The following is a 10,914-nucleotide window of genomic DNA, read 5'->3' as shown; positions in this document are numbered from 1 at the left end:
ATATTTATTGTACGGTGACCATACGTCCCGCTTTACCCGGGACGCGTCCCGCCTTCAGGGGGCGCTGTCCCAGGCTGCATGAGGTCCCGGGAAACGTCCCACTTTTAGCAGCGGGACGTCCTGGCCTCGGGACTCTGGCCACCGTACAATGAACTAGCCGCAGCGTCTACTAGACGCTGCGCTAGTTCATTCCCCGCAGCCCCGCTCCAGCCTGCATTGTCCTCCTCCGGCAGGCACAGGCAGAGCAGGGCTACGGGAAGATGGCGTCCGGAGGCGGAGCCCTGTACTGGAGACTATTTGTGTCTCCAGTACAGGGCTCCGCCTCCGGACGCCATCTTGCCGTAGCCCTGCTCTGCCTGTGAGAGGCTGAGCAGGAGATTGAAGATCGTCCAGGCCAGGGGGAGCTGCACACACCAGAGGCACCAGAGGCCGGCTGCGTGAGGGGACGTCTTCTGCCAGGTGAGTAAATGCTTTTTCTTGCAGGTGACTGACATGACATGCTGACATGTTTGCCCAAATTGTGTTCATTTTGTACTGACATGTTTGCCCAAATTGTGTTCATTTTGTACTGACATGTTTGCCCGCAGTGCGTTTATCTTGTACTGACATGTTTGCCCGCAGTGCGTTTATTTTGTACTGACATGTTTGCCCGCAGTGCGTTTATTTTGTGCTGACATGTTTGCCCGCAGTGCGTTTATTTTGTGCTGACATGTTTGCCCGCAGTGCGTTTATTTTGTGCTGAAATGTTGCCCCCAGTGCGTTTATTTTGTGCTGAAATGTTGCCCCCATTGCGTTTATTTTGTGCTGACATGTTTGCCCCCATTGCGTTTATTTTGTGCTGACTTGTTTGCCCCCATTGCGTTTATTTTGTGCTGACATGTTTGCCCCCATTGCGTTTATTTTATGTTGACATGTTGCCCGCAATGCGTTTATTTTGTGCTGACATGTTGCCCATTGTGTTTATTTTGTGGTGTCTGGGGTAACTGTTGCTGCATTTGTTATTTAATGGTCATAGTTGGCTGTGTTTGCTGCTTTGGGGTTATGGCATACTATTAAATAGCATTACACAGTCTCTGCACACCTATGATGTGAATCCACGTTTGACCACATCACGGCATAAACACTGCTTTCTTATGCCTCGCTGTTGCATCATTACGTTAGCTCCGCCCATAGAATGTCATGGCCACGCCCATTTTCCGTGCACGCTGCATACACCACATTTTTTCCGCACCCCCTATTTTTCGGCGCGGCGCACTCCGCGCGCCCCTCCCCCAATTCCCCCCGTCCCAGGTTGAGCCTACAAAAATCTTGTCACTGTCATTTATTGATGTGTTGTATTCATTCCACATTTGCACTATAGATATTGTGGGATTTTTTACATGATATCCTTCAGCCTAGCACAGGATAAGCACTGGCACTTTATATTGAGCAGGGAACTGTATAGGAGATTTTTATATGTTTGCATATTATCATATACTTCTCCTGGGATATTGGTCTGTGAAGCGCATGTCTCTAGCATTATACCTATAATCTATACATATTCTGGGACACTGCTATACTTTCTATCACAGAGATACCCAGGAGAATTATCTATTTATTTTTGATTCATTACACACTTGACTCAATTATGTACCTTTGTTATTCAGGGGCCTGTGTACCAGGTCTGGCTGCCTGTTTTTAATTGTTTTTATTTTTCTGAGCTGGTTTTTGAATAAAGATTTTTTCACTGATTTAGGTGTCTCGAGCCATATATAAGCTACCGTCTTAAGCTAATTATTATCACAGAATAGTGGGGGGCCTCAGTTCTTTTATTTCTTAGTATGTTCATTTAGGTCGGTGACCTATCCCCCCAGTATAAATACTTAAAGGGATTAGGTAGACAACTTGTCGCCTAGATATGTCTGCTCGTGTTGCTTTAGTGTGAATCATGATTCCCCCCTCCCTGCGGCATCCCTCCGTGTTCTCCGATCGCCGCCGGCGCAATCACCCGTCCGGAAATCCCGTTCTGAACGGGATTACCTGGAGGGCTGCCCCCGTATGCAGTGTGTGCGCAGCAGAGCGGGCAGGCATCTTACCGCTGAGCCATGCGTACCGGTATCTTCAATCTGCTTCCTATGACGTCATGGTAAACAGGAAGCAGAGAGACTAGTTGCCGGTGTGCCTGGTTCAGCGGTAAGAGGACTGCCCGCTCTGCTGCGCACACACACTGCATACAGGATGGGACACACATTCACAGCAGGTGGGGGCATTCAGAGGGAGGGAGCGAGGAATAAAGCCAGCTACCGCATCCCTTATTGGTGCGGCTGGCGCCTCGATCATTTTTTTCTGTCTTCTCTCCCCAGGGCAATCTCTTCCCCACACAGGGGCACCTTCCTTTCCCAACCATTGGCTCCCTCCTCCCCACTAATGGGCATTCTCCCCCCCCTCCACTGACGACCCCCCTACCCACTAGCACCTTCCTGGCCCACTGGCACCCTTCTCCCCACCCAGTGTCACCCTCTTCTTTGCTAACTGTCCCCCTCCTCCTACCCACTGTCCCCCTCCTCCTACCCACTGACACCCGCCTCCTACCCACTGACACCCGCCTCCTACCCACTGACACCTTTCTCCCCCACCCAGTGGCACCCTCCTTTCCACCCACAGGTACCCTCCTCCCCACCCGGTATCACCCTCCTCTTACCCACTGACACCCTCCTCCTACCCACTGGCACCTTTCTCCCCCACCCAGTGGCACCCTCCTTTCCACCCACTGTCGCCAGTGGCGTAGCTAGAAACCTCTGGGCCCCGATGCGGAATCTGGATGTGGCCCCCCCTCCCTGCGGCATCCCTCCGTGTTCTCCGATCGCCGCCGCCGCAATCACCCGTCCGGAAATCCCGTTCTGAACGGGATTACCTGGAGGGCTGCCCCCGTATGTAGTGTGTGCGCAGCAGAGCGGGCAGGCATCTTACCGCTGAGCCATGCGTACCGGTATCTTCAATCTGCTTCCTGTGACGTCATGGTAAACAGGAAGCAGAGAGACTAGTTGCCGGTGTGCCTGGATCAGCGGTAAGAGGACTGCCCGCTCTGCTGCGCACACACTGCATACAGGACGGGACACACATTCACAGCAGGTGGGGGCATTCAGAGGGAGGGAGCGAGGAAGAAAGCCAGCTACCGCATCCCTTATTGGCGCGGCTGGCGCCTCGATCATTTTTTTCTGTCTTCTCTCCCCAGGGCAATCTCTTCCCCACACAGGGGCACCTTCCTCCCCAACCATTGGCTCCCTCCTCCCCACTAATGAGCATTCTCCCCCCCCCCTCCACTGACGACCCCCCTACCCACTAGCACCTTCCTGGCCCACTGGCACCCTCCTCCCCACCCAGTGTCACCCTCTTCTTTGCTAACTGTCCCCCTCCTCCTACCCACTGACACCCGCCTCCTACCCACTGACACCCGCCTCCTACCCACTGACACCCGCCTCCTACCCACTGACACCTTTCTCCCCCACCCAGTGGCACCCTCCTTTCCACCCACAGGTACCCTCCTCCCCACCCGGTATCACCCTCCTCCTACCCACTGACACCCTCCTCCTACCCACTGGCACCTTTCTCCCCCACCCATTGGCACCCTCCTTTCCACCCACTGTCGCCAGTGGCGTAGCTAGAAACCTCTGGGCCCCGATGCGGAATCTGGATGTGGCCCCCCCTCCCGGCAACAACAGCCCCCCCCCCCTCGCAACACCCAAAGCACACACATATCCAAATCCCCATAGCTGTGCATGGCATGGCTATATCAATTCCGCTTTCCAGCAGCATGGCTGCCACGTTCAATTTGCAAACATACGCAGCACCCAGAGGAAATAGGGCAATTAGTAGCAAGATGCCAGTCTGAAGGAAAATCGTTATGTGCGCAGCATTCACCCAATAATAATTATTTTGTGCGCAGCATTCACCAGAAAATAATCGTTATGTGCGCAGCATTCACCAGAAAATAATCGCAATGTGGGAGCATTCACCAGAAAATAAACGCAATGTGGGAGCTTTCACCAGAAAATAAACGCAATGTGGGGGCATTCACCAGAAAATAATCGTTATGTGGGGCAGTCACCAGAAAATAATCGTTATGTGGGGGCAGTCACCAGAAAATAATCCTTATGTGGGGAGCAGTCACCAGAAAATAATCATTGGGTGGGGAGCAGTCACCAGAAAATAAACGCTATGTGGGGAGCGGTCACCAGAAAATAAATGCTATGTGGGGAGCGGTCACCAGAAAAACGCTATGTGGGGAGCAGTCACCAGAAAATAAACGCTATGTGGGGACTGTCACCAGAAAATAATCGTTATGTGGGGACAGTCACCAGAAAAAAAACGCTATGTGGGGAGCAGTCACCAGAAAATAAACGCTATGTGGGGACAGACACCAGAAAATAAACGCTATGTGGGGAGCAGTCACCAGAAAATAAACGCTATGTGGGGAGCAGTCACCAGAAAATAAATGCTATGTGGGGAGCACTGCAGTCACCAGAAAATAAACGCGATGTGGGGAGCAGTCACCAGAAAAAAACGCGATGTGGGGAGCAGTCACCAGAAAGAAAACGCGATGTGGGGAGCAGTCACCAGAAAGAAAACGCGATGTGGGGAGCAGTCACCAGAAAGAAAACGCGATGTGGGGAGCAGTCACCAGAAAGAAAACGCTATGTGGGGAGCAGTCACCAGAAAGAAAACGCTATGTGGGGAGCAGTCACCAGAAAGAAAACGCTATGTGGGGAGCAGTCACCAGAAAAAAACGCTATGTGGGGAGCAGTCACCAGAAAAAAAAACGCTATGTGGGGAGCAGTCACCAGAAAAAAAACGCTATGTGGGGAGCAGTCACCAGAAAAAAAAACGCTACGTGGGAAGCAGTCACCAGAAAAAAAAACGCTATGTGGGGAGCAGTCACCAGAAAAAAAACGCTATGTGGGGAGCAGTCACCAGAAAAAAAAACGCTATGTGGGGAGCAGTCACCAGAAAAAAAACGCTATGTGGGGAGCAGTCACCAGAAGAAAAACGCTACGTGGGGAGCAGTCACCAGAAAAAAACGCTATGTGGGGAGCACTGCAGTCACCAGAAAAAAAAACCTGTAAGTAAAAAAAAAAATTTACTCACCTGGCCAGCCTCTGACGTGAGCTCCCCGACGTGCAGCCAGCCTCCCCCGTGCAGCTCCTCAGCGACGATCCACTCCTGCAGCCAGTTTCTCCCGCGCTGACAGGCAGAGTGCAGGGCTACGGGAAGATGGCGCCCGAAGCCCTGTACTGGAGACACAAATAGTCTCTAGTGCAGGGCTTCGGCAGCCATCTTGCCGTAGCCTTGCTTTGCCTCCGGGAGCCACCTGGGGGGTCCAGTCCCCCGGGCCCCTCCCCTGCCTCTTTAGGAGGCGGGCCCGGTCGCCACGGCGACCCCTGCGACCTCGGGCCCTACGCCCATGAGTGTCACCCGCCTCCTACCCAGTGTCACCCTCCTCCTACCCACTGGCACCTTTCTCCCCCACCCAGTGGCACCCTCCTTTCCACCCACAGGTACCATCCTCCACACCCAGTGTCACCCTCCTCCTACCCACTGGCACCCTCCTCCCCACCCAGTGTCACCCTCCCACCCTGCTCACTGGCACCCTCCTCTCTGCCCACTGACACCCTCCACTTTCCACTAAACCCTCCTCCTACCCACTGGCACCTTACTCCCCCACCCACTGGCACCCCCCTTTTCACCCAGTGTCACCCTCTCCCACCCACTGGCACCCTCCTCCACAAACTCATTCCTCCCATTGTCACCCTCCTGCAAAAGCAGGGGTGTGGCTTAAAGCCACACAGGGGGCGTTGCTTAAGTGTCCCTCTTTCACATCTTCAAATGTTGGGAGGTATGCAGTAAAGGTGGGGGGAGGGCCTATGGTCTGAGGTGTGACATACAGTAAAGGTGGAGGGTGGGCTACGGTCTCATGTGTGACATACAGTAAAGGTGGGGGGAGGGATTATGGTCTTATGTGGGACATACAGTAAAGGTGGGGGGAGTGCGCCCAACGCGCTGATCAAGCAATATCTTCCGGCCGGCATGTTTGACCAATTTGAGTGTTTTCAGCCGGGAAGTGATCAGGCGTCATCACAGGCACTCAGTCAGGAGAAGTGAGATTATTGATAATGTTTTGAATCAGGATGATACCATTTATTGGCTAACTTAAAAGTATATCAGAGTAAGCTTCCGGCTTTTGAGCCTTCGTCAAAGTTAAGTTAGCCAATAAATGGTATCTTTACCCTGATTCAAAACGTCTTGCTTTTACTGATGGCCAATGCGGTACAATATTCTACCGCTACTATAGTTATAACTGGTTTCTTTAGTTTGTCCTTCCATCCATAATAAAAAAAAAGTTCGTAGTAGTCATGATCAGGTCTAGGAGAACTCACGGAGAAGCATGTGATTTGCTTGATCAGCTGATAGATTTGCAAAGTTCTGATTTGCTGTGATCACATAATTTAGTATATAAATCTTGACTACTAGGAAATCAGAGACTTCCATATCTATCACCTGACCAAACTAAGCACATGCTTCTCCATGAGTTCTCCTAGATGTGATCCGTGATGCTCGGATACTTCCCAATCACGGTTTCGACTATTGGGCCGTGATTGAACGAAATCCAGAAATTCCGTGATTAATTTCCGGATTTGAAATGGACTCACAAATTCGAACCAGATTTTTTCCGTGAATGAGGCAATCACAGACATTCACGGCCGTGATCACAGAAATGATCGCGGAAAAGCACTTTAGCTAATAGCAAGGCCCCCATACATGCTACAATGCCCCAAATTGCATGGATTATAAAAGGTGATAAGGGGCTACAACTCAAACAAAAAAAAATTCCAAAAAGAACTTTTAGTTTGAGAAAATGGATTTTAAAGTTAAATCAAAACTTTAAAGGCAGCTATTAATTGGTAATAAGTGGTTTTAAACAGGGAAATACATTTTAAGCAATCACAGAGGTGAAGGTGAGTCCCAAAGGCACCTGGCGGTGATGGTACCACTGGAGGAGGATGAGTAGCCGACACCACAAAAACATCCAGAGAGGTTTTTGTAATTTTTTTCTCCTTGCAGTGATAGCAATGACGTGGCAGCAGAGTGGTCTATGGCCGCTGGCAGCGGGAATGCAGACTTTAGTAGTGAAATAGAACATCAGCGGCAGCAGAATGAGGACTAAAGCGGTCAGTGTGGCAGCACATAACGAACATGGCTCCTTACTGGTAGTACCACAGAATGATAATGCAGCCCAAAAAAACTACATGCATCTGTGACTCTCATCCATGGGTGGATGTCACAGCAAGCGTGGGGCTGCTGCTGCTGGGAGTACTGCTCACAACGGAGGTCTGGGATAAAGTAATGATGGGCTGCTCCTTTAGGGTGGCCATCCGTCCGGATTTAGGCCGGACAGTCCAGATTTTGAAGTGTTTGTCCTCCGTCCGGCGCAAGGCAAGGAAGGACAGCCAGATATCCTCCTTTTTGGACGCTGGGCTGTGTGGAGGAGGGAGAGAGTGCAAAGAAGAGGAAGCGGTGAGCACAGTGGGAAAGGGGGGGGGCATATTCCCCCCCCCTCTCCTCACCTTTGGGCTCCCCCTTCCTCGCTCTCCCCTCTAGAACTAAAGTTTTGCGGTGACTGGCAGCGGGTGGGACTTACCTCTGCCTCGCTCCAAGCGCTGCGTAGTGATGTCCGGTTCATGAGTCATTTGATCCTGTTCTTTCCTGTGAGTTTAATGATCCGACTCATCCACTGAACCAAATCAGTTCAGTGGATGAAACAGGATATGCAGCTAAACACTGTGTGGCTAACTATTCCGGGGACACCTACAGACCTGGCAACATATACTTGGGACACTCATAGACTTGGCTAAATATACTGGGGACACCTATAGACTTGGCTATATATACTGGGAACACTATACACCTGGCTATCTGTACTGGAGACACCTATACACTTGGCTAGCTATTCTGGGTGAACCTAAAGACATGGCTACATATACTGGGGACACCTATAGACCTGCCTAACTATTCTGGGGACACCTCAAAACCTGGCCATCTGTACCGGAGACATCTATAGACCTGGCTAACTACTCTGGGGACACCCAAAGACCTGGCTACCTATTCTGGGGACATTATACACCTGGCTACCTATTCTGGGGACAACTATACTCATGGCTACTTATACTGGGGACACCTATAGACCTGGCTACCTATGCTGGGGGTACCTATTTTGTGGTAACTGCTGTCAGATTATCTGTATTTATGGGGAACCGCTGTTAACAGATTAAGTGTATTTGGGGAAACCGCTGTCAGATTATGTATGTTAGGGGCACGGCTGCTGCCAGATTTTGCGTATTTTGGGGAACTGCTGCCAGATTGTGTATGTTTGGGGGACCACTGCTGCCAGATTACATGTATTTTGGGTGTTATGTGTATTTTGGGTGATCCGCTGCCAGGTTTCGCGTATTTTGGGGGGAACTGCTGCTGCCACATTGTCTATTTTGGGGGAACCACTGCCATATCTGTATTTTGGAGGAACTTCTACCAGATTACGCATATTTTTGATGAAATGCTGTCAGATTACATCTATTTTTGGGGGCTACACTACGGCAGAGCTCAAACTTCCCCGGCAGACCATTTACACCACTGCTAAGGTCATGTATATTTGGCCCCACCCATGACTATGCCCACTTTATGCTTGACCACGCCCACTTTTGGCATGCTCAGTATGATGTCCTCCTTTTCAAGGTGTGATGTCCTTTTTAGGGTTCTGCAAGTGGCCACCCTACACTCCTTCGTCGTCATGTCCATCAATGCCTGTGAGTCTGTCTCCTGAATGACCACACGGCGACCCAAGGTGCTGAAAAAGGGCGACACCGGTGTCGGCTGATTTGGCACAGGCTGTGCTGCTCATGGATGCCTCTCTGCTGCACCCCCTACAGCTGCGTGCCCTCTATCTGGCCGTGGATCAGTCCCAGAAGTGGCGGAGGCAATGGCACTCCCTCTCCTGCCATACCCACAACCTCTGCCAGACATGTTGTATACTATGCACAAAATTTCAAGGTGGAGAAAGTGTTCTGCTTTTTTAGTCAATACGTGTGTGGGCCTGGGGACAGACAGAATATAATGGGGCTTTTATTGATTTTTCAGAAAATAAAATAAAATACAAAAAACAAAATACTGAATACAGTAAAATAGAACACAAAAATCAGTGGACAGCTCCATGGTCTGCCTACACTATGCGCACAGCAAACTAACCGGCTGCACGCTAGTTGCAAAGTACAAGGTCACTGACTAAACTTAGTGATTGAACAACTGTGGCAGTGACTGCAACTAACTGAAGTTGATCACTGGCTGGCTGGCTTAGTTAGCTAACAAGTATACAGTAATAGTGCAACAGAATCATTGTGCAATTTAACCTGCCTGGCTGCACTAAACACAGCAATCAGTACACCCTCTGACAACTACACTGACTACAACTAACTTAAGTAATCACTCACTGGCTACCTAGCCGAATACAAGTATCAGATACAACATAAGGGCAATGTAAGGACTGAAAACGCTATTGCTGATGTACAATATGGCCTGGAGATAATCCTCTCAGTGCCACAGAGTCTAGCAAGGAAGGAGCTCTGGAAATGGCTCCCACTTTATATACAGAAGGGGAGGGCAGAGCTTCCCCTCCTGTGATTGGTTACTAGGGCCTGGCTGGGGGCCTCTGATTGGACAAGGGATGTCAATTCTGCCCATTTCCACCGCAATCACGGCCGTAACCACATTGTGAATATTTGCAATCATGTAATTTCCATGGCCGGTTTCCGTGATCCAAAATCGATCACGGATTCAGAAGTTGAATAGTGAGAAAGTGCTCGTGAATCTCGGCTATTCCATGATCACAGAAATTATCCGAGCACCACTGCATGTGATCATCACTACCGTAGCCAGTGGTCTCCTCACTTGCTGATCTACGTGATATATTGCTTCATCTCCTTCAGCACCACATCCAGCTTGTTGAAGAACTGCAAATAGGAGTCCTGGATCTCCATGTCATCGTGTTTCAGCAGGAAGCTCAGACCATTCTCCTCCATTCATCTGAAAGAAGCTGCTGTCCTGGAGGCTCCCGTTCATCCCATCCGGCTCTTCTGTTCTCAGACACCTCCAGTCCCGGGCAGCCATACTGGTAATGCAGTGCCGGGAGTACAATATGGGACTCAAACCGCCCACTAGGAAGAGAAGAAAGGACTGGTGAAGAAATATCCCCAACCTAGAAGTCCCCCCTCACATCAGCTGCTGTCATGTACCAAAGAATTCCTCCTTCTACCCAGTAGCTGTCAACCTTAGCACTAGGAAACCATTTTTTTCCGGCAGGTGGCTCCTGAATTCCTTAAGTGGAACTAAACTCAGGACTTCCTCACTGCTCCTAAAGATTAACCACAGTATGATGACCGTTATTGAAAAAAAAAATGTCTTCATTGCATTTTATGGACATCCCTACCCCCTCCCCTAGTTTTACTTGGATTCACTTTTGCAGGGACTACTGAAAGGATTAAGCCTGCCTTGACAGACCTCTCCTGCAGTCTATTCACAGCTACTGATAAGAACTAGACACTTTGATATGACACAGAGCACAGAGAAGTGAATTTCTTCAGCAACTATATGTGGAATAAAGACTTTTCATTGTATGCTGTTCAAGAGTGGATATGCATTAACCACTTCCCAACCACAGGTTTTTTCCCCTTAAAATCCACAGCAATTTTCACATCACGCTGCTCCCATACATTCACCAATAACGTTATCACTTCTTATACTGAAATGATCTATATTTTCTTTAGGCAGTAATTCTGCTAAGAATTATTTTATGTGCATTTTACAGGGAAGAAGATGAAAAAAAATTGA

The 10,914-nt window shown here is 49.8% G+C and overlaps 1 protein-coding gene across 2 annotated transcripts in view; it reads right to left on the bottom strand.

Moving 5' to 3' along the window:
- Positions 1 to 9,941: 9,941 nt before the first annotated feature.
- LOC137541907 (phosphatidylinositol 3,4,5-trisphosphate-dependent Rac exchanger 1 protein-like) overlaps positions 9,942 to 10,914 on the bottom strand; it is a 38,132-nt gene continuing 37,159 nt past the window's right edge. For both annotated transcript variants that reach the window (XM_068263482.1, XM_068263483.1), the window contains exon 3: positions 9,942 to 10,241. In XM_068263482.1, the coding sequence (XP_068119583.1) occupies positions 10,066 to 10,241 (176 nt within the window). In that variant the 3' untranslated portion in view covers positions 9,942 to 10,065. The remainder of the gene's footprint in view (positions 10,242 to 10,914) is intronic.

Source organism: Hyperolius riggenbachi, chromosome 12 (genome assembly GCF_040937935.1).
Source record: "Hyperolius riggenbachi isolate aHypRig1 chromosome 12, aHypRig1.pri, whole genome shotgun sequence".
Lineage (NCBI taxonomy): Eukaryota > Metazoa > Chordata > Amphibia > Anura > Hyperoliidae > Hyperolius > Hyperolius riggenbachi.
Note: the sequence above shows the minus strand (reverse complement) of the source record. Positions and strands in the feature narration are given on the sequence as shown.